The 24,458-nt window shown below is 41.6% G+C and overlaps 1 protein-coding gene across 2 annotated transcripts in view; it reads left to right on the top strand.

Annotated features, from left to right (window-relative positions):
• The window catches only part of EPHA3 (EPH receptor A3), a 231,283-nt gene that overhangs the window by 128,177 nt on the left and 78,648 nt on the right, over positions 1-24,458 (top strand). For both annotated transcript variants that reach the window (XM_056329548.1, XM_056329547.1), the window contains exons 4-5: positions 23,238-23,393; positions 23,885-24,220. In XM_056329548.1, the coding sequence (XP_056185523.1) occupies positions 23,238-23,393; positions 23,885-24,220 (492 nt within the window). The remainder of the gene's footprint in view (positions 1-23,237; positions 23,394-23,884; positions 24,221-24,458) is intronic.

Below are 24,458 nucleotides of genomic sequence, written 5' to 3'. Positions count from 1 at the left end.
TCTGCAGACAGATAAACAAAATATTGTTAGTGTAATTCACCTGACTCTATCACAGTATTTATTTGGTTTGGGTTTTTGTAAAAACTTCTTTAATAATTTTTGTCTTATTTAGTATTGGTAGTTAAAACTTTTGAAGGATCTCGCTGTTCTCTCTGAAAATATGAACAGTGGACTGTAAATAACGCTTTGCTCGGTCTGAAATCTGCCTTTAAAATCTTTCTCTTTTTAATATGCACTTTTTTGGGGGGGCAAGCATTCGGAGTATCTTATTTATGAGAATATTAGGACTAAAGGGCGTAATGGAAGGATATTGACTTGCAACGCAGTTGCATCACTTGGGCAAAAGGAGGGCCCCTCACCTCTCTGTGCATGCATGAATAGCACCAGTTCAGCATCTGCCACGAGTATTTAAAATAATAATTAATTTAGTTCTTAGGAAAGCAAAGGATTAACAACAGTAGCCTGTGCCAGGATTAGAGTAGGGGAGTGCTGCAGCAACCTATCTCAACCACTCTGCCAAGACACTTGACTTTTAGTGGGTAAGAACAAAGCTGTCAGAGTCATTTAAATTACACTTTGCAAGAGGAGACTCCGAGGTCCCAGAACACGTGTTCTCAAGTTGTAGGTCATACCCATGTTTCGGTGTTTGGTGCTCACACTTGTTGGTCTGATGGCTGACAGGGAGCAAGGTCATTATGCTTATTTGTTTATAACAAAATCACGTTATGGCAAAGGTTGAAAGGAGTCTGAGAGATTAGGGCTGAGCAAAGCTTCTGAAGTCGTTTTGTTCTTAGCTTTGGGTTATTCCATGATAGTACTGCTAGTTTTCCACGGTAGCTCTTGGTCACATCCAGCCTTGAAACCTTGGTTTGAAACGGTGATCTCAGAATCTCCTTTGCCAAATCATTACACTATTTATTTTTAGTAGTTGCCTTTTCATCTTTTACAATGTTAGGTTTAGTTTCTTGACTACAGGCATTTTTCACTTTCACTTGCATCACTTTTTATGAATACTTCCTAGGCTTTTACAAATAATGTTAAATTTCAGCAGTTTTTTTCTTTTCTTCTGGTTAGCTGTTAAAACCATATTTTTAAAATGGGACTTTCTAAACAAATACAGCATTTTGTTTCCTGAAATTTTCTGGTTGCTTTTCTGAACAGAGCTGATGGACACTTGTAGTGTAAACATTGCCCATGCATGCTTCACCAGAAGGTTTCGGGTAGAGGGACCAAATTCTCCAAGCATACTGGGTGAACGATTGGACATGCTTGGGAATGGTACTCTTTCTTCAGCTCCAAACCAGAAATTTCACTGTTCCTCTCCTTAATACAATAGTATTTTTTAAAGTTTTGATAAGAATGTAAGTTGCTCCAGTTGTAGTTTCACTCTTGCTATTGCGTGAAGTTCAAACATACATTCTTGAAGCATCACATCTTAGAATCACAGGATCGTTTAGGTAAGGAAAGACCTTTAAGATCAAGTCCAATCGTAAACCAAACACTGCTGACTAGTCTTGCAAACCTAAGGCACCCACAAGGTGACAATGACCATAGTTTTATCTGGGACGCTCCAAACCAGGTCCTGAACTGCTATCTGAAAGGTGAAGCTGAACCTCTCATCCTACACACCAACCCCGTGTTGGCCGCTTTCTGCAGAAGTATCCCATCGCACAGCTATTTATGGCCTTAGTTTAGTATTGTCTGCTTTTGGTTAGCTCGTCTTCTCTGTGCAGCCTTGATTTCTCTGAAATGCCTCATATGGACTGAGTGAAGTTTTAAATCCATTTATCTAGTCTTGTCAGCTGCATTCGCCACATCTGCAATAGCATTAGCCCAGGACGTTTTATGGGGATGGGTAATATTCTTGGAGTTGCCTAGTGGTCCTTGGAGAATTCAGATACTGCCTTGATGACATTCCAGTATGTCTCTGAATGTGGTTGTGTTTATTTTCACATTAGTCAATGCATGTGCTTGTTCTGCCAGGTTACCCCTTTATCTCGGGAAATATTTTCCATGCAGGTTCTGATGCTGTATTTTGGCAATGCTGCTCCAAAGACCATTTGATTTTTCATTCAATGGCTTGCGTATGTCAAATCTTTACTCTTCAAGTAAAACTTCAGCAGCTTATTATAACTGGTCATTTTTATCCTTCTTTTTTTTCTTTCTTTTTTTTTTTTTTTTCTCTCCTTTTCCCCCCTTCTCTCAATCTTTATGAATACTGAAGTTCTCCAGTAAAATAAACTAGAGAATGTTGTTATTCCTTCCTTCTATGCTGGGTCTTAATCTCAGTAGCAGAAAATTAGTGGGATAACAAAGGGACTTTGCATCACTTGTACCCAGCTGTTGCGTAGCAGCAATCTGCAGCCTCAGGAGCTGTGGAAGGAGGAGTTGTAGGTCTTGGAATTGTAAAATGAATGAATATTTCTAAAGAGATGGAACGGGCTGGAACTCAGTAGGCTGTTTCTCTGAGTGTCAGATAAAAGAAATCTTGAACGTCCAGCAAAGGATTGCTCTGAAATAGGAATATGTTTGGTAATCTGCTGCTTGAAACAGCTTTACGTGGAAGAGAACCTGAATTTCTGCACAGTGCCACAGATTGTTCTCATTAGTGTCTGGCAACTCTGTATGTCAGATATTCAAACAACTATGTTTAGCTTAATTAAACAGCAGATAGCTAAAGGAAATCAACATACTAACACTGAAAATTACTGTGTTGCTAACATTTTACGTTTAGGAATGTAAAACAGTAGATAATGGAATATATACATTGTTTTCCTGAGAAGAAATTCCCACAAGCAGTGTTACTGCATTTATGAGTTAGTGCTTATACAGTTCTCTCTCTCTCTCTCTCTCTTTAAACACATTTATACATATAAATATATATCTATTCATATTTTTCTGGGCAAATATTAGTTAACAAGAACCATTTGAATCATCTTAGATTAAGCTAACAGAAATCAATCAGTGTCTAAACTGGCAGTTATTCTAGAAGCAGCTGCATTCACCAAACTTCATGTTAAAGGAACTAAAGCAAGAATAATACAATAATAAATAATAAAACAGCTTCAAAATAAGAATGCTGGATGGGTGGCTTGCACTTTAGAGGCAACTGTGAAGGTGTAAGTCTCATTTGTGGGGCAACTGGGAAATCCTTCCTTGCTACCACCTTCAAAGAAAATTATTTTTTTTTTCTTTTGAAAATCAGGGAAATATTCTGCTGTATCAATGTTATAATAAGCTTTTAGAAAATCACAGAAAATTGTTCTTGTAATATAATTTACAGGTGAAAGGAAAAGGAGAACATAATGAGAACACAACTGTGATGTCTTGGTGTGGTTTATTTTGCACACTAGTGTGACCAGCTAGGACAGAGCAAATGTGTGAGAGCTGTCACAGCAGCTATCATGATGGCATGGCTCTGAGCCAAGGAAGACGACCCAAGAAGTGCTTGACTAAGTACAGAAAGTAAGGTGAGAAAACAGAGAAGTCCTGGGATACTCATGTGGAAAGACACTGAGAATGGAAAAACAGGACAAGAGGGGACACAACAGTCTTGTGCTAAAATTTGGGAAATAAATAATTAAACTACTGCTCTAGAGTTTGTATGGTTTTGGCCTCTTTCCAGTGTGTGTTGGGATTTTCCCACAGAAATTTTAGAAATGCCAAAATCAGTAATCTTGTAATATTATTTTAGCATAGATTTTTGATCTATGTTTATCAGGAAATCCTGTTGGCTCACATCCAGATTTTCCATTAGATATGTTGATGTCGTCATTAGTGAGAGCAGCTTAATTAGATAATTGCAAACACATATGTGGACGTTATTCTGTTTTAAGAAACTCTTACTTGGATTTAGTGCTTATATTCCTGTTTAACGCATCAGCAAGCTGTGTAACTTTAGGTGAGGTGGTAGTTTGAAATTGATTTATTTAAGCTAGTGCTACTCTTGTATAGAACCTGGCTTAATTTCAGGCTAATTTTGTTTTAACTGCAATTGATTAAGGAGCTATTTAAGATAAGCTGATATAAATGACTGTTAAGCAAAAGATGTGCAGAGAGATTTACAGTCACGGCACTAAAATAGGTTAAAACACACATTTAGGTGGTCTATCTTTCTCCAGTAGTTACATGAAATGTGATTAGTGTCAGCAAACCAAAGTAAAATCGCATTATATGTTTCTAAACAAAGCACAGGCACATGGTTGAATTACTTTGGATCTGCTGAAACCTCTTACAAAGGTTTAATCCAGGCTGCAGTTGTTCTCTTTGAGTTTAGCTGCACACGGGAGTTACTGCGGCTGAATAAATCATGGCGTGGAGGCGGGGGAGAAGGACCTGCCGCGCCTGTAGCCCATGGTAAACAGTGAAGGAAGCTTACGCAAGTGCATTTTACAGTCTCATATTTACACCAGGTGGAGAACATACACAAATGCTCAGGATAACTTCTTATGATGTTGCTAGACAGTCACATTTGAACCCTGTTATCTACTTCTAAACATAGCTCAAGCCAAAAGACACCTTCCCCCACCTCAAAACAAAAACACAAAAAACCCAAAAAAAACAACAACAAAAACAAAAGTGAAGATTTTGAGATGAGATTAACATAGGTATTTTTTTTTCAAGTACTTATGTATCCATTAGGACTATGTTTCAGCTGCTGCAAAGGCAGAGTGGTCTTATTTTGTTGCTATATGACTATAAAAATGTGAAGCCTCAGATTAAATATATGAAGATATAACTAAGAAAAATGTTGATATACAGAAATTTCTGTAGTGACTGCTGAAAGAGAGAAACATAGCTTAGCCAGTTATACTGGTGTAATTCTACGAAATCTGGGGACTACCAAGTAGTATGGATGGGGATGAGTGGTTTTGTGGACTGGTGTCCTCTTTCTGACACCTGGTGATCAGTCCTAGGTGCTTGGTGGTTTTGGTCTGTTTGTCTCCTTGTGAATACGTGATCATGCAAAAGTATTTATTCCTCATGGACTTTAAAAGCCCATCCAAGAAGTTCCTGCCCTGTCTCAAGGTGGGAGAGCGTAAGGAAGGTCTTTACCACAGGGCCATCGAAGCAGGCAGGCGGGGATCGTGAGAGGACTTCCAGCCTCTCCCCAGAGGCAAGACCAACCTTACCTACTTTTCCCGTGCTGACTGGTTATTTATCATTAATAATCTGATCATGTTCCTCTTCACTGGTGTCACCCATGGAAACAGCCTTTTAAATTTTCCGGAGGAAGGGTGCTTTGGTTCCCCCACTACCCTCGTCACTTCTTCTTTTTGTATTTTTTATTCCCTTTTTCTACCGCTGAACTAAATTTCTACTTCAGTAACTGATCAGTCATTTGGGATCTCTTGGAGTCAGAGTTGGACCCCATTTTCCATATGTGGGCAAAAGGCTGGTCTGTTTAATAACTTTTCAATAACTTCTCTGCAGTTTCATATAAATATTTTCCTGGTCTCGAGTATCTAATTGGGGAGAGATAACGTCTATAGATAAAGCCAAGACCCAACTAATCTGTTCTTGCTACTCAACATTCCGGCAGTTAAAATCAGGCTAGGTAGAAGCAAATGCAATTCCAATTTATTTTAATGGGAATTCAGGATTTTCAGATTGCAGCTGATTAAAAGTGCTCCCAATACCAATTTGCTGTTAATTATTCCTGTTTTGCATAACCCCCAAACATATTCATTTGCTCCTCAAAACTGCTGCTGCTAACGATTAGATAACCAGGTTGTCACTCCAGGTTTTTCACGGCTGAACTTGGCAGGGTGTGACCAGCCCTCTCCTGTCTCATCCCTAGGAGTCCATCCCCAAAGAGATGGCGTTAAATTTAGTGAACGTGAAGACTGACTAATCACATGGATTCCTAACTACTAATCCAGGCCAACTCTTCTCTTGCTTAAGTTGGAACTGTTTCAATAGCTCTTATAAAACTGAGTTATTTCAGTATCTGGAATTCATAGACTATTTGGCGATGAAAATATCATAGTAACTTTTTCCTGTGCATTAGGCAGGATACTACTTGTATATTGCACACAGCTTCTGCTTTTTACTTGGACTGTGGTATCTTAGTGCAAATGAGGGTTGAGGTAGTAGGCTTATTTGAAAATAATAAAAATGAGATGGGTAAAATGCAAATTAAAAATATTTGGTCTCTCCTGTTGTTGTTTTATGATTATTTTCCACTGTTTTCTTTATGTTCTTGATTATTTCCTTCCCCGCAATTATGGTCCAGTGGAAAATTCAACTTGATGTTTGCTTATAGGCTTCATTTCGGAATCGTTTCGGCTGCACAGTCCTTTTCTGGGATAGAATTTACCTACCCACAAGCGTCCCTAGAAGGGGCCACAGGTCTCTTTTTTTAAACCTGTTCTCTAAGAAAGTTTTGGTTTTTTTTAAGAAAACCTGAAGTAGTAAAAGGGTGGAGAAATATGGAGAGGGAGCTCTACTGTATCCTTTCCCACGTTTCAGATGCAAGGGGGAAATGGGCTGGTTTTACTTGCTTATAGCTGCCGTTACAGCTTTTTAAAATAGTTGAACATTAGCCATACACAATGAAACCACCACGGGTAAGCATTCCTGATGTCTGAGAGTTTTATTTTTCTTCCCCCACCACTTTGGAAGTCTTGTTATGCTGTTGCAGAGTCTGGAATCGTGTTGCCTTAACCTTGTAAGGTGAACACGTTGTAACCCAGGAATTTTAGGAGAGGGATGCTTTTTATAGAATACTTTCCTTTACTACTAACTGAGCCCTAACTCCTATTCTGACTTTGTTGTGCCACAGTTGTGAAAGATGGAGAAAAGGCTCTGTGAGAAAAATGAGATAAAAATATCCAAACCTTATTGGAGCTTTTGGAGAGTGCATGGAGCAGAGGCCATGGGGGGATTTTCAGTATTAAATGCAAATCTAGGATTTCGTAATGTTAACAACCGATATTTTCAAGAGGGTAGAAAGAATTCCTAACAGCAGTTTCTCTAAGATATCACGTGCCTGTGAAACCAGCTTTCATTTCAGAGCTGTCAGTAGTGTGGATATGCAAAGACTGATAGGTACAAATCATTCTACAAGCCAGAAGTCTAGAATTTCTGCCCCTGGCTGCTAGGCAGCTGAATGTTTCTTTTGGTGAATTTTATATAATTATTCCCCCCCAGCTTCAGAGAGCAGGAATTGTAGGATATGCAGAAAGTGCTCCATGTGTCCCTCTGTTCCTTGGAAGAGCCAGCTCTGGGAAGTGTTATTCCTTCTTCCCCATGATGATCCATTGGGTTTAATCTTTGCTTATGAACTTCGGAAGTCACCACCTATTACATTGGATTGAATTGGTCGTGGTAGTATCAATCTCTGAGTAACTTCTGAGAAGCTGGAGACAGGAGGCAGAGAACCATTGCAACAGATAAAGCAAAGCAAAAGGAGAATGCGGCTGAGCAGTCAGGGCAGTGGCATTTCCAACTGCTTGCAGGGTAGCAGGGGAGGATGATATGACTCAAGGCAAATTCACAAGCACTACATCACTCTCTTCTAAACTGGGACTGTTGGCAGCTATTAAATCAGTTGTAAGTATTGCAGCTCTTAAGTTACATTATTAATCAAGAATAACAAGGCTAGTTGCTGCTAGCCTATTTCAAGCATTCGCTGTACACGTTTAACCCAGCGGTCACTGTAACCGAAAGCAGAAAGGGGGAAACAGCAAAACATTTAACAATGAGTCCTGAAGTAGAAGCAATGTTTTCCTGGTTAGGGAAGAGTTATACAGCTGTAGTTCACTTTATCTGACAGTGATTGGCTTCCTGGTCAGTGCAAATCAATGTCCCTGCTCATAGCTGGACCTGAACACAGCAGCTCACAATCCCTGTCCCAGGTGGCACAGAGCAGAAGAGAAAAATTTGTTGGTGCTGGAGCAGGCTACCTGCCCTTATAGCTGCCCTTGCGTTGCTGCCCATGTGTTGTTTGGACAAGGGCATTTTGTCAGTTCTGAAGGCAGTCCAAAGGAGATTCATGGCACAGTTCATTTATACGGTGGGAACAATTTTCCTGGTGCCAGGGGATGTGAGTGCTTAATCACCTGCTATGACATGATGTTGGATCTGTGGTGCTAGGTTTATAACTGTGGAAAGCTCTCTTAGTCTTACTTCACGATGTCAGTACAGCAGACCACCGTATCAGTGATATTCATGTTAGTGGAAGATGATTTCAGATTAGTTATGCTATAATATGACATTTCACTAATGCATTTTGACAGTACCTTCAAAATACAGTTATACTTGCCTATCGTAATCGCTTCTTGTATACTTCTAATCCGACATGCAGCACAGGCAGCAAGGAGAGGAGCAAGAAAAAAAATGTATAAAAGCTTTACTGACTTATATAGGCACTGAAGTTTATATTGGCCACAGAGCATGTTTATGAATGTTTTTGCATTTATTCTTACAAGGTTTCTATTATACTTCAACTAACTGGATTCATCTGTCCGAAGAACAGAGCCATTACCTATGAGAAAAACCCTGTATGGGATGCTCACAGCTGACATCCACGCTTAGCCTGTGGTTTTGGTGGTGAAATAAGAGTTCACAATCTGCCGAAACGTGGCTTTGCAGAAAGGACACAGTTGCAGTAACCTTTTCTAGCAGTCCAGCGTTGTCCCAAGCGGAATCCTTGTGCAGGCCCTGCACGAGCTACATCAAAGCAGCAGGTTGCCTTGGGAGCTGGCTTCCACTTGCGATGCACACAGCATCCCAGCTTGGGGCTGGGAGCTCCAGCTGTGGCTGGGAAGCTTATACATCATCTAACCAATCTGCAAAGCCTTTACCTCCGGTGTAGATTTTAAGCTATTGGTCCTGGGTCCTCATAGATGCACATGGTGAGTAATGGATGTGAGATGTGTAACCGCTTACTGAATTGGGGAGGAGCCTTTTTCCTGTTCTCCTCTCTGTGTCAGCTTGGGAGGACATCAGGGATTCTTTGGATCTCGTTTGCCTGTGGGTTTTATACCTTGCTTGTTTATAAAAAACCCAAACCCACAATTGTTTGATGTGTGATGTGTACCTCAGGATCTTTTTTGCGAAGCAAGGCAGTGGTATTACCTTCATTTTATCTGTCTCAGTGGGGTTCTGATTTAAGAATCAGGGTCTGGAAAGGGAGTTTCTTGTCCAGTGATGTCTACTGCTGGAAATTCAATGGGCAATTTTTTCAAATGTAGTATCTAGTGACAAAAGAAGTCACGACGTTATGTATGCTGGAAACCAATTGTCCCAGTGGGAGTCATATTGATAATCAGGAAATTATTTCTTTTTGTTTGTTTTTCAAGAGCAGACATTTGTTACTTGATTGTTTTCATTGGAGAAATTAGCTACTCTGTTTATGTTCAGCAGCATAATCCTTGGTGGTGGTAGAAATACTCTATATACCCCATGTTAAATAATTGTTGGGGTCAGCTGTCCTTTTCTATCTAGTGCTCTGGGTCAAGTGTGTTCAGAAATGTGCTCCAGGGTGGGCGATACTGTGGTCAGTGAGGCTCTGGGCCTTTGCAAGCTCCACCTGCTTTTTCTCGAACCTCTGGATGGCCCAGGCTTTGCAAGGAAATGCATGAGAATCAGTTTCTTCCCGGATGACATAGGGGGTGGTAGAAGGAAAAAATACAGGGCTTAGGTATGCTTTTCCTATAGCTTTGCCAAAAGTAGTCTGAGAAGAATATTTTTCTGTTATCTGATTTGTTCAACTTGATTTTTTCAGTTAGCAATAAAAGCCCAAATACTTTGTGTCCAGGCTCTTGGACACAGCAAACCTGATCTGTTTGGGTTTATGTGCTGGTTTGTACGATTTGGCTGTAAGTTTACAGTGTGCAGGGTGCTTTCTTCTAGATGCTTTTTTTTTTTTCTTTAAAAGAATAAAAATAAACAGAAATACTGAATATGTGACTTAGCCAGGAAAGAAGAAAACCTTTTTCATTGTCTTGAGATTTCCTCTACTCTCTGTGGCTCTAACTTGCTATAATTTTTTTCCACATAATAGAAGATTTAAAAGGCTTTATTAAATGATAAAATATAGGCCCTTCACTACAGTTACAACCAGATCAAAATATGTCTCTGCTTGAATATATTGGATATTCTTCAGAGGACTGATTAAAATACTATTCTATTAATATGTAACAATTTCCTGTGCTTTATATACATCACCGTGATGGTAGATCAGTTACAATCCAGACAGAAATGGACTGCCCTGACCCAGTAAGATTCAATTTTGGTTCAATATCCTACCATATCATTTGCTTCATTATCAAACGTGCCATTGGTTTTTATGACCTGGTTTGGTCAGAAGTAGTAAAATAGGTCATTTAGAAACAGATCTCTGTTCAGAGTTTTGCTAAGCAAAGTAACCAGCTACAACTTGACTTTCCTGTTTCCAAGATGAAGCAGGAAAATTATTTCAGCTCAGCTGCAGTGTGGCTCAAAACTCTTAGCCACCTCCAAAGGGTTCTAGTGGGAGTAGATGGGAATATTCCTAGTAGGAAAAAACCCCACCACAAGCCTTCTTCTGCATCAGTTAGTACAGATAGGTGCAGAATTTCATATCTCGTGGTGGATTTGCCTAAATGTTTTCAGCTTTTGAGGGGTGTGTATGTCCTTTCAGCCTCCTTGGGTTCTGCTTTTAAAGTGGTAAAGCAAGAAGTGGAAAGATGAAAATAAAAACAATGGTGTAGTTAAATCCTTTGTGTTTACAGTATTCTTCCTTCAGTTAGGAGATGGTATGTTGTCTATACAGCAAAAGCTTTGGTATAAAAGAGCAAAGAGTCATGAAATGTATTTTAATGCTGTTCTTCAATTCTTTTCCCCATAAAAAGCAGTGGTCTTAACTTGCTGCTAGTGTTGAGCTTCAGTGGAATTGAAAACTGTTGATTGAACATGTGGCATTTTATACTAGCACACAGTAGCATTTGTTAGAGAAAATATATACAGAATGCAGTACTGGAAACTTAGTTTCCTTTCACTTCTGATGAATTTTCTGCATTGCAAAGTGGATGCTGTTGGAGAATACTGAGTTCTTATTGCTGTTACTGTTTGTAAAGCTTCCCCGCTACAAGGAGAGATTTAATTCTGTAGCAAATATGGTGTAAAATGCAATACATCAGATTCTTTGTTTTCTAAACAGCTGAGATTCTACCCCTCTTGAATTCACACAGGTATCAGGCTAGTGAATAAAAATGCTGAACTTTGAGGGTTTTTTAATTTACATTTAATTGGGTTTTTGTTCAGCAGATAATTGCTTACCCTGCAAAGCTAGACATTTATAACACACACATATAAAATGCGTGTGAAGTAATTAAGAGTTCTCTTTTGAAAAGGCAAAATACCAAGGAAGTCCAGAAAAACCCTAAAGCATACAATGTATAAATACTGCACTTGAGTGGTCAGATATTTTTGCAAAAGCCTTGGGCTTTTCCTTTCAGCTGTGTGAAGAAGATTGTCAGTGCACAGAGGTCCCCAGAGGCCTGAACTGTTTAATTTTCAGGCTTTCCACTGGAAGGATGAAAATACAGTCAGTGAAAAAGGCACATGAAGAAGAGAGGTTGTTATGATGATGATGGAGCCATAAAGTTTTGCTCCTCTGGTTAAAGCCTTTCTTTAGTAATCACTGAAAACTCTTTGTGCCTATTCCACGCCCTATAAAACGTGCTAGAATACAGACATTAATGTCTGTTTATTACTGGTTATATGTTTCATGGCTTTACAATAATAAAATCAACTTTTTCCATTACCAGGGCTTTATGAATCTCTGTTCTTATGGAAATATCTAACAATTACAGCAAAGCTGACTGCACTGAGATATTTAAAGGCTGATAATCATGACTTAAATCTACATTAGCAAGCAGCGTGGCCAAGTAGGGAGCAGAGCAGTAGCGTTAAGCAGTCGACGTGAACAGCCCTGTGCCAGCACCATAACCATTTCAGTGGGTTTTACTCCAGCATATCACTAGTCAGGTCCCGTAGACACCCTGTAGCAGGGAGTGCATCATCCATCTCTGTTTATGTGCTCTGAAGACACTTTTCATTATGAACTAGACCATGGCAAGATGGGAGAACTGGAGTTTTGCTTTAAAAGTGCTCTCCACATATGAACTAAACCACTTATGGAGACGTACCCAATAAGTGGCATTAACAGCATCACTAGCGAAGCAACGGCTGTTTCTTGTACACTGTTACAAATTACAACCATGTTCCGATACACTAAATTACATCCCAGACATATGTCAGCAAGTAATGACAGTGGCTTCAACCATAGGAATTTTTTCATAAGCGTTTAAGTGCCTGCCATTGCAGCACCGTTTCTCTCCTTAAGAGCTTCCCTTTCCCAGCAGCACCTCTCAGTGAATTCAAGCAGCAATATGTCAGTGGTTGGCAGTGAAATTAATGCTAAAGGATTCAGTAGCCTTTGTCAAATGAGGCACAGCCATGCAATTTGAGCTTTTCATCTCATGTTTAATTGAGTGCTTAAAAATGCCATTTGTCGTTTGGTTTTTGTTGGTTTTTTTTTTTTTTAATAGTGAGGTAGGACAGTATAGTATCTCCAGTGCTTGTTTCCAAAACCTTAAGGCTTCTGTGTGTCTAGCCATGTCTAGCCTCCAGTAGCTGAATTCAGAAATATTTTAAAATTGAGGAAACAGTGCGCTATGTTTTGGATACATCTGCAAATTAGGGATAAACTGAAAGAACTAACTTTGAGATGTGAGAAACTGAGAGTTCATGAAAAATGAATTATAGCTATTCTAGCCACTGGCCATTAAGTGAATTTTTATTTGTTTGTTTGTTTACCAGCAGATGGAATATTTCAGGGTTATAAAATTGTTGTGGCTTAACCCCAGCTGGCAACCAAGCCCCACGCAGCCGCTCACTCGCTCCCCCCTGGAGGGATGGGGGAGACAATTGGAAGAGTAACAGTGAGACAACTCCTGGGCTGAGATAGAGACAGTTTAATAGGTAAAGCAAAACCCGTGCATGTGAGCAAAGCAAAGGATTCGTTCCCCACTCCCCATGGGCAGGCAGGGGCTCGGCCATCCCCAGGACAGCAGGGCTCCGGCACATGGAATGGGGACTTGGGAAGGCAGACACCACCGCTTTGAAGGTGTCCCCCCGTTCCTTCTTCTTCCCCAGCTTTATATGCTGAGCATGATGCTGTGTGGGCTGGGATCCCCCTTGGGCCAGCTGGGGGCAGCTGTCCCGGCTGTGCCCCCTCCCAGCCCCTCGTGCCCCCCAGCCCGCTGGCTGCTGGGGTGGGGTGAGGGGCAGAGAAGCCCTTGGCTCTGTGCGAGCACCGCTCAGCAACAGCAAAACCATTCCTGTGTTATCAACGCCGTTTCCAGCACAAACCCCAACCACAGCCCTGTACTAGCTGCTGTGAAGAAAATAACTCTGTCCAAGCCAAAACCAGCCTGGAAACTGATTGTCTTTTTTATGTCAGTGGGCTGTTTGTGACAGGTACTGGATTAACAGCTCTGGAAAAGAAAATCCTCCCTTTATACCAACAAAACCAGGTTCAGTGGGAGCGCGAGGAACACGAGCTTCCCCAACACTGCTCAAGCAATACGCCTCAACCCTGACCCGAAAGAATATCTCTAAGGGGAAAGGCATTTGTTAAATTCCTTTTCCAATTAATTTGACTGCTCTGCTGAGACTGCTAACAAAAGTACTAATTCATGCTAATTGCAGTAGTGGACCTATGTCACTGGGGAGCTGGGCTGAGCTCGTCGTAACATCCCACAACCCACAAGGCAGCATTTAGATTAGGAGCTGTCACTGGAAGAAAGAACATTGGGTTTGGAGCCTGATCTACACTAATTTCTTTTCACCCGCAAAGTGGGGTGAATGCTTTCCTGTCTGCATTAGCAAGGGTGGAAAGTTGAAAAATAACTTTCACCCTCAATAAATGCAAAATCATCTTGTCTCCCTCCCAGGGAGAAAATGTAGATTTGTTTGTTTGTCTGGATTAGCTGCTTTGGCCCGGGATATGTGCATTGGCACAGGAGAGGCAAACCTGGTCAATGGGTTGCTGGAAATAAAAACCAAAACAGAGCCCCAAACGTGTTAGAAACAGAGGGTAAGAGCTGAAAATGTAGTCCAATGTATAAATGAATTAGAAGCGTTATGAAAAGAGTAAGAGCATTTTCTACCTGATGAATGATGCTGCAGAACTAGAGATGGGTATGATCAAAGGCATAGCAGATATTTCTATAAAAGCTGATTGAAAAGGCTTGTGTTTGTTCATCACAGAGAAGGTAAGTTCACGATAGCTCTGTGTAAGGTAAGGAATGGCTTAGAGAGGGCACAGCAGGAGCAGCTGGTCTCCCTGTCTTGTAATAAAAATAATTAAAAAAAAAAAAAAAAAAAGCTTACATTGATTTGGTTAAAAGCGATCAAATCCAAAGGTAAACTGAAGAAAGGATATATTACCTAGACTCGAGAGGAACATCAGAGAAATTAATTGAGACCAATAATTAGCAAAAAATCATTGGATATTCTACATGATGGACAGCACAATGGAGAATTACCGTAATTAATCTTTGTTAAAAAAGAAATTAGCAGACATATTGAAACTCGGGGTTCCAGGGTTTTGAAATAATATCTAGGTTGCATGGATAAGGGTGAAATAATGAGGGATGGCAAACAATCACCCCCTGTTGGCCTTTCTCTTGCACTCTCACATAGTGCTACCATCCGATGCAAGACAGGCACCCAAGGTAAGTGCTAGGGCGATGTAACCCGTGTGGCAGTTCGTTCGTTCTTCTTTATTTCTACTACCTTTCATATTGTTAATCTGTTAGTCTGGCCTGGTTCAGGCACAGGGAAATTACATAAACAACCCCAAGTTATGAAGATTGTTTTTCACTTCTTAGCTAAATCTCGCCTGGGAGGATTATTTTCCATTGGGCTGGGAAGGAAACGTGCTCCCAAGAGCTTGTGGGACAGAGGGTGCCACGTCTACCAGGTCTGGTGGGTTTTCTCTGGGGGCGGTCGGGGGCTGTTTGGTTGGTCGGTCTTGTTTGTGGTTTTCGTTTTTTACAAGCTCTGGCAGAGAGAGGGGAGGTTGAGGAGAGACTAAACCAGAGCAGTACTGCAGTTATTCCTTCACGGCACTCTTGGCCTGATGTTAGAAAACATTTATTGTTTGAAGCTGTCGTGATCCTACGTCTAGTTTGACTTTGAGGAGTCCTTAGTGTAATTTTAATTCAAGGAAAAAGTCTCTCATTCCTTTTTATACTTACCAAACGGTCATTTAAACTTCCTTGTGTGTGTGCTTGTACAGCCTTACTTTTCAAGTTGATGCTGGTGGGTTTTTTTCTGGTATTTCTTTATTTAGATTTTTTTTTACAACGCTTCTTGAATTAGGAAGTTATTTGTCATCTCAGTGTGGATTAAATTCAGTTTTAAAAAAACAGAATGTGGAATTTCTTTGTTTGACAAAATGATAGCTTAATGTATCTCAGTGTGTCCAGGCGTTGCTTCAGGAAAACATCTTGTTTAGGGAAAGGGAAAAACAGTGCTTATAAGCATGGGCTTATTAAATTCCCTTTTTAGATACTGGTTTAAGTGATTCATCGAGTATGGGTGGAATTAAAGTAGAACTTTGTTTATTTTGCTTTAATTCTGAATTAAGGCTGTAGATCCCAATGTTTTCCTATTAAAGGAAGATTTCTTTTCCCCAAAAGAGCCTGCAAAGAAGCTGAAATGCCTTCTGCATTCTGAAAAAAAAATTATCTGCGTTACCCACAAGTGAGAACGTTTTTGCTGTAATGCTGGTTTAGACCTACTGTCTTTGACATTGCACTTTCAACAATCTTGCTGGTAGCAGCCACGGCTGTAATGCACTTTATAAAAGGAGCTACAGAAGCCTGCAAGGCATAACGTGGAGCTATTGCAGACTGCGGTTGAAAGGTGCAGTGTTATTCCCGCAGGATAAAGCTATCTCTTATGCACATATAATTAATATGTCTGCCAGTAACAGTTATTAAACAAAGAACAGGAATTGTTTCTGCTGAATGACTTGACCTGGGAGTAAAGCCAATTTAAAAAGCATCTGATTAAAATATGTTAGGGTCACAGATCACTATAAAATATGAAGGGGGGAGGAAAAAGCAGAAATTTACTCATGAGTAAGATTAAATACTACTGAATATGTGTTTTGTGCTAGCAGCAGCTTTCAGGTGTAAAAAATGAAAACTGTTCATTCCAAAGAGTATTTTTCTGGAGGCATTTCAGTGTCCCGTTGCACTGAAGCCGTGTCCCATGTACACCGCACAGTCCATCCTGCTGGTGCAAAGGCTGGAGGGTTGGGAAGCATGGAGAGCAGAGAGAACGTTTCCTGAGCCCTCAGATTATTGGCCTGTCACTGCCTAGTGATATGAAAGAAATTGCATCAGTTTTGTTAATTATTGATTTCTCCTAGCAGTGGACAGCTGCAGTGGTTCTTCAAATCTCTCAGCACCTTTGGCTGTGATTACTGTGTTTTCCAGTCTGGAGATGCAAAAGTACACATGACACGTGTTTTCTTCTGCAGTAGTTTGTGCCCCCCCCAAGATAAGCTATAGTAATCCCCCCCAAGATAAGCTATAGTAATAAAGAATTGCATTTTCCAAGCAATATTGCATGGCTAATAATAAAAGGAGCAGCGGGTGGGAACTCGCTTTAGTAATTTAAATGCAACTTTTAGTTTTATGCCTGCATCATCAGGGTAAAAAGTATGTCTCGTGCACAGAAAAGGCAGTTTGAGATTTTATTGATTTGCTTGTAACGCTTAGCCAAAATGGCTGGGTTTCTGCTGCTGGTCCCAGTGCTACCTGCTTTATAATTATTTCAGGTATTATGTATAGTATGCTGAAGACTATAGGGAAAACAATAATGTAAGAATATAAATACTAAGAATAATTTTAAGGTTTTATTTCCCCAACAAACAGAATAGAATCCTATGCGCAACGAGAGAAGGCCAATGTCCTTATCTCTTTCTGTGGCTGTTCTTACCTTGGTGTAACGGTGCCCATCCCCACCAGAGCTTTTCGCTCTTACTAAAGCCTTTCTCAATTTTGTTTCTCTCCTTCCCTGAGCACAGGCAGCGTACGTGCCAGCGCTGCAGCGCAGCCAAGAGAAAGCGTGCTCTGCCCCTGCAGCAGTGCCGTGCGTGGGGGTCCCTGCCTGCGGGCAGGCATCAGGGCTGCCCTGCCGCCTCCTCCTCCTCCTCCCTAGCAGGTACAGGGGGTTGTCGAAGTGTGGCAAGCGACATTCAGCCCTGTGCCTCTATTTCTGCTGCAAGGAGCAGTACTCAGCTTTGAGACCTACCCCCTTGAGTGGCGTCTTTTGCTTTATTGGGGTCTGGTGATAAAAAGCATACCTTACATTCAATGGAAACAAGAATGGAAAGCAGACTAGTTTTCCAAAGCCTGTTTGGGCTAGGTGGGTATGAGAAATGGTACTTAAAGGCCCAGGAGAGAGAACGGATGTGCACATATTCAGTGCTGTGGATTATGCGGCTTTTCATATCCTAATGGACAATGAGAGCTGCTGGAGACTGTTTCCCTGCTCTGAGGGATTTTGCAGGAAACCTGCGTTATAAAGTACCGCTGCCTGCTGAGCGGGGTGCCGTCCTCAGCAAGGAAGGGAAAAATGAGGCGTTTTCAGTGGGGTGAATAACATGTGATACATGAGGGCGGGATGAGTCAGGGCAGAATTCTGTCTTCATTTCGTACACGTCATGTACCTCAGCCAGAACTGTACCGTATCTATACTGTGTTATTTTTAGTGTCGCAAGAGTAACATGTGGCTGGATATAATTTGTGACAGCAGCATGAAGTGAGCAGTTTTGAAATCTTCATTTAAAGTTAATCACATTTTTCACTTTTTTGGGTGTTTCTCAAAGCTATAAACAAGCACAAGGAGGGAAAGAAATGATGTGCCTAAAGAAAATAAAACGGTTTTGAAAGTTTTATAAGGTTAATCTAGGCTGCTTGTTATTCCAGCCGTTTTCACAGGCTGACAGCCGTGTTACATCTCATTTTCCATCTACATATGGGTGGGTGGACATGCAATTCTGTTACTGGTGATAAACATAGTGCTGTTGACATCTCCAGAGCATGACCGTAATATGCGGAGTGAGAAAAAAGAGTTGGGTAAATGCTTTTAGAAGCAACTCAAGAACATTGCAATGATGCAAGGCTGTACGTGGGCATCAGGGCAAGCCAGGCCGTAGAGTTCACTTCCCAGCACAACTGCGCATCCAAAGGTCATCCTCTGGCTCCAGATCCAGCGTAAGGTCCTCCACTGCTGCTCCGACACTGGGAGCAGTTTGCAAAGCCCCTCTAACGCAGACCACACGTGGGTGAGGCTTCCCTGTCCTCTCCGCAGGGGACAGAAGGCTTGTCCCAGGATTTCTGTCATCTGCCTCGCTAGCACGTGGTATAAGGAAATGTTAAGGTACCTATGGGCTGTACAGATTTATGACTGAATTCCCTTCTGCTCTAAATGCTTAATTTAATGGCACAGTGGCATCTTGCCCACGGGGCTGTGTTATTGAAAAGCAGAGGAACGAAGGAAGGAAACACTTGATTACTTGGTGGACGCTGTGTATATCTGCTTCCAGTGCCTTGCGATGCTTGAGCCGTGCCTCAGAGCATCGTACCTCTTTTCAGAGCACAAAAAGCAGAGTTCCTGTAGGACCAGGGAGTGTGGCTTGTTTTGCAAATAAAGTGTTGCTTTGACCTTGTGCAGGGAAATGGGCCCTGTCAGGGCTGGAGTACCGGGGCTGGGAAGTCATCTGCTCAGGCAGCGGGCTTAGGTTGTTAGTTGGTATTTACAGCTGGGAGTTGGTGATATTGCTCTGTGTATAGGGGGCTGCAGGGTCTGAATACCAAGATGATCCTATTTACTAACAGCTTTACATTTTAATTTAAAATTAATTCAGATTAAAATGAACCATTTAACCCTGAATTAGGACCATGTTTTCGTCTCAAACAGCTTAGTCAAACAGGCAAAATTCACATTGCTGTTGAAAAGACGGTTACATTTCTTTAAGCAGTAACTACTATAGACTGCCTCATGCATTTGTTTTTCTTTCACTGAAATAACTTTCCCCACTCTTTGTCTCTGAGGCAGATTCATCAGTTATACCTTAAGGAAATTCATTTTCATACAGTAACAAGGACAACTGCAGTCCTGAAATTCTTACCAGTAGGTGACTTCAATAAAGTAAGGGTGGCTCGCACCCCAAAGAGATTGAAATGAGACTGCATACACTCTTAAAATCATATTGCAGTTTGGAGTTATCACATGAGTCATCGAGGCCAACAGGTAGTGGGCATCTGAATTGAGGAGACCTTCTTCAAAAGCAAAACCAGACAGCCTTTCTGTACACCTTGTATCATGGATGTGGAAAGTCACAGGGTTTCCTTTACTTACTTTCAGTGAGCCAAGAAGTTTTTCTTCCCAGCCTATTGCATCTGTTTCCCCTCACGCCCTTCCCTCTTGTGAGGGAGAGGAAAATTTCTTCACTTCTAGAAGAAAATGTTGAGAAAAGCAACTGCTGTTCACAGCTGGTTCCCATGCTGAAATTACAGATTCTGTGAAGACTCCTATGCTAGTCCTTTTATTTTCAAGCTGACTGAAACCAAAGCCATGGTATTCACCTCAAAAAGCCATACCTTCTTCTGTCAGTTCATGTAATCCAATTTTTCTGACATAAAAAAAATGAATACCTTTTGAAGTAAAGGTTTCATTTTTTCCTCTTGTATATCAGAATTAAAAAATGACTAGGAAAAGAATAAGAATAGTAAGTACATTGACAACATTTTCTATTGGCGCCCCCCTTTCTAACCTTCAATTTCAAGTATAATTGCTTTTTTTTTTTTTTTTTCTTCCCCTCTTTTGGGCTATACTTGTGAATAATCTTAAACTGGTCTAACAGACAAAGGCAGAAGGCCCAAGACAGCCAGAGGGGAAGACGGGAGATTGGAATGCCCTCGCTAGAGCAGGGCAGGGCAGCAGGGATCTGCCCGGCTCATCGCCCTGCCCTGACTGCTCGCTCTGTCCCACACTAACAGAAGCGTGAAATGATGAAATCCCCATCCCTGGGGAAAAGAAAAGGGCTGATCTCATCTTACCAGGATGCTTCATGCATGCTCCTCTTTCTCACTCCTTTTTTATCTGGCCCCACCCCAATACTATGTTTTCTCAAATTACATCTACAAGTTTTCACCTGAGGGATGGGACATTTATTAATGAAGCACTTTGATTCCTTCCATTCTCTTCCTCACCCCAAAAAATCTGTCTACTTCTTACACAAAGTTGTTTACTTATTTTAAATTCATTGCCATATTAAAATGTCAGTGGTGGCTGCTTTGAAAGTGTCCCAGATAAACAGTCTTCCTGGAGTTCCATCCTACGTTCATGTGTTACGATGCAACGAATAAATTATGCTTAATAAGCAGTGGAAATTGTGTCTTGTAGGAAGACCAACCACATGACAAAGGTTCAGTTTTAGGTTATTAGTCTTTTTCCAATCTTTACATTAAACTACTGTATAAATTATTTTAAAATGATACTGTACGTATTCGTGAATACATCTTTCTCTAATGTATGCTTGCCCATAAATATAAAAAAGTCCCTGCAAGCTGAGTAGATATGGTTAAGCCAAACCATTTGAGCTTAATACCTAGCAGTAAGTTTCCATGGGAAGTTTTGGTGAAAGTACTGTGTAATTAGCTGGAAAGATGTATTGTGAATATTTATTCCTTAATATGTTTTCTTAGTTACTAGTGCTGGTAAGAGCGGGGTTGGCATCCCTTTTTTTCTGGCTGGCTCATTGTCTGAGGGCCAGGAATGACCGTGCTGTGCCCAGAGACAATAAAATCGTTTGAGGCTCCTGTATCAGCCAGAGGGAGAGCGAAGAGGCTGGCTCTAGAGATGCAGCACAGGTATCACGGGCAGTACTTGGCAGGGAATGAGGTTTGGGTCTTAAAGGGCTGCAACAATAACAACAACAAGACCACAAAAAGCCAACTCTGTTTCCTGCTGCATTTTCTCCTAGTGGAGGTGGTTTAGAGGGGCTTAGGTTTCCTTTCTATCCTCTGTCAAACAGAAATCCCCAAACATCCTGCAGCCCTCGAGGGGATGGGTGCAGAGGTGCCGGCTGGAGGAGGACAGGCTGTGCCAGGGCAGGCGGGTCGGTGCCAGGCTCCGCGACCTTCGCCGCACGGTCATGTTTTAGCAGTTCTCCTTTCCCAGATTGCCTGTCGGGCGCACGCCTGGGAGGCGCAAGCTCAGGCGTGTTCCCTCGGGCCTCACAGGAGAGAGCTTGGGGCAGGAGGTGCCTTTCTTGGCTGCTTTGCTAGCGGGGAAGTGGGAGGCAGCAGCGGCAGCCAGTCGCTTCACCGGGGCTGCCAGGGGCTGAGGGGTGGCAGAGGTCAGCACTTCCCTGTGCAATGTTCCATGCCTCCCACGCTGTGTTCAGTGCAGGGTGAGGAGGGTTTCCTTTAGCCAGTGTTTCGGAGCAGGACATATGACTGTACAGGTGTTTGCTCTCTCTCCGCTTGCCGCTGCATTTCACTCAGGTGTTTGGCACCAGGCGCTAATCAACAAATGTGCCTGACATCCATCAATCAAGAAAGTTGCCCAATATTCAGTTAGGGTTTGGTTATGGATGGTAAGGTGGAAGCTGGACATCCAGTTTAATACTGCAGCATCTCTCTCTCCTCCATTGCTTACAAAGGTCCTGGGATTTATGTTGGATTTATATTCTGATGTTTTTTTCCACCTCAGGCTGCCCATCCAAACACTGTTCTCTTTGGCCAGTGCATGAATGAACATGAAAGACCACACAGTCTTGGGTTTTATACTACATTTGTGCATCTCCATAAGCAGAACCATAAAGTGTGTCCCAGTTGAGGCTTACACTATGTCTGGTGGACCCATTCTATCGGTTTCAAATTAGTGTTCAAATCAGTGACAGGTTCTGGGCAATTTTATCTAAGCTTAACTGTCTGGGCTGCAGACATATAAATAAGTTGTGTTTTTCTTTGTATTACTCTTTTTTTCTTTTTTTTTTCTTTTTTCATTATATTTGTAATGGGAATGCATTGGGGTTTTCCTAGCGTGCTTGTGCATATTAGGCAGCGTTTGCCGTGGAACTGAAATGTAGCAAAAGGTGAATGCTTTTGAAGACATGCTCCCTTTTGTTCCATTATCTGTTTGTGTGTGGTGGGTGTAGGTGTGAGTACAGACCTGTGGGTGACCAGTGTCAGCCAGGATGGTTTTACTTGGTAAATTCCATTTGGAGAAGGATGCGTGTCTTGGGGAGAAGCAACAGTAGAGTCTGTTCCTTCTTATCTGGTTTTGGTGTGTCTTTTTCTAATTTTGTTTTCAGGTGGTGATACCATCTTCGTGGGAAGAAGCAAACAGTGTTCAGTGTTACTTCACTGCATGGGTTTTTCATAAAAAGTGATTTGCTAAATTCTTCTTTTCTGTAACCTACTTCAAAATCTGTTTTCTTCTGATGCAAACATAGCCCTCAATCAGTCTAAAATGCCACAGGAGTCAAAACAGAGGGAATATGCCAGTGTTAATGAAACATACCTCCCCAGAATTTTTCAGAAGCAGCATTTATGGGTTCAATCACCATCCCTAAGGGACTGGGTTGATGTAAAAAACGTCCTCCTTGTATAGACCATATCAGTTCCTGATAGTATCAGAAGCAGCTCATTGAACCTGATGCATGGTTCTTCAGAAATGGACTAGATCTTTCACTGGTCAGGTTGTTTGCTTGGTTTCAGCTTGCTTACTCCTGCTGAACTGAGGAGACATAGTTTGCAATTAGTGAGCCCTTGTAAGCAAATCTGCTGGCAAAGAGGGGATAAAGTTAGCTGCTTATGGAAGATAGGGCCAATGTTTTTGGACATCAACCAGAAGAGAAATAAGTGAAGTTCTCAAAATGCAACATAGAAAATGTTTCTTCAGTGGTGCAATACAGTGTTTTGTTTTCCAGGCAAAATTAAATGCAAATTCAAGCTGATCCATGAAGAGCTCTATTCTACCAAGAGCTTTTATTTCCATCAGCTTTCTCATTATGAGGAAAATCTGTATTTTTAGGCTATAAGCATCAGCAAAATGTGATCTACATAAGGATAGGTCCCAGGGCAGTAACAAAGTAGCATGTTCAAATCGAGGAGATGTCCATGGACTTTAAAATTATACGTGTTATTTTGCAGCTTGTCGACCTGGGTTCTACAAAGCCTCTGCCGGCAACGTGAAGTGTGCTAAATGCCCACCTCACAGCTCTACCTACGAAGATGCGTCTCTGAACTGCAGGTGTGAAAAGAATTACTTTCGCTCTGAGAAAGACCCTCCATCCATGGCTTGCACCAGTGAGTAGCATCATTGTGCTCGGGGCTGTCATTCTTGCTCCTCCGTCTGTATCTCAGCAGCTTGCTTGCTTCCTCTCATGTCCCATTGCAGTCAGCCATCCACTGCCTCCCATGTCTTCTTACATGTTGGACAGGCTACCAAAAATTGGTGGGCTGGGTTTGCTGTCTTTCTATTTTAATTTTCTCCTTCTTGTTCTCTGTCAGACTTGAGAAGGGGAGATATGATTTTGAGATTGCTACCAATATGTTCAGCCCTCAGTCCGGAACTGCACCCTGAGGGTACTGTCTGTCTATAAGAAAACATGGTCCTTGATAGCCTCAGGTAGACTACAGATGTAGTCCGGTGAAATATTTCAGGAGTCGCTACAGGAAATAACTAGAAGAGTTTGGTTATTTACAGTTTTGACTTTGGTATCCTCGCACCCTTGTTACTCCCGTCTCAGAGCACTACAGAAAATCTCACCCCTCTGATGTCCCGTTTCCTTTCATAGGACCGCCGTCTGCTCCAAGGAACGTTATCTCTAACATCAACGAGACGTCTGTTATCCTGGACTGGAGCTGGCCTCTTGACACTGGAGGTCGGAAAGATGTCACTTTCAACATCATTTGCAAAAAATGTGGAGGAAACATCAAGATGTGTGAGCCGTGTAGTGACAACGTGCGATTCTTACCCCGTCAGACTGGACTCACCAACACCACGGTGACGGTAGTGGACCTTTTGGCACATACCAATTACACTTTTGAGATTGATGCAGTCAACGGGGTATCTGACCTGAGTACACTTTCCAGACAATTTGCTGCTGTCAGCATCACAACTAATCAGGCTGGTGAGTCTTTCTGATTACCCTTTCTTTGTTCAAAACTACTGAGATGTATGTACCTTTGTTGCCTTTCCTTATTCCGCAGGAGTTGCTCTGACGGCTCGTGTGCTAGGGTAACTAATTGACTTGAATATGCTGGTAAAAGTAAAAGCAGAAACAAACTTGTCTCTCTGTCAAAGGACCTGGCAGCACGACTGTTATGATTAAGTCCTAGTTCCCAGTTCAGTCTCTAATAGCAGACTCA

The sequence above is a fragment of the Falco biarmicus genome, chromosome 2 (genome assembly GCF_023638135.1).
Source record: "Falco biarmicus isolate bFalBia1 chromosome 2, bFalBia1.pri, whole genome shotgun sequence".
Taxonomy (NCBI): domain Eukaryota; kingdom Metazoa; phylum Chordata; class Aves; order Falconiformes; family Falconidae; genus Falco; species Falco biarmicus.
The sequence above is the reverse complement of the archived record's forward strand: the minus strand, read 5'-3'. Positions and strand labels throughout refer to the sequence as shown.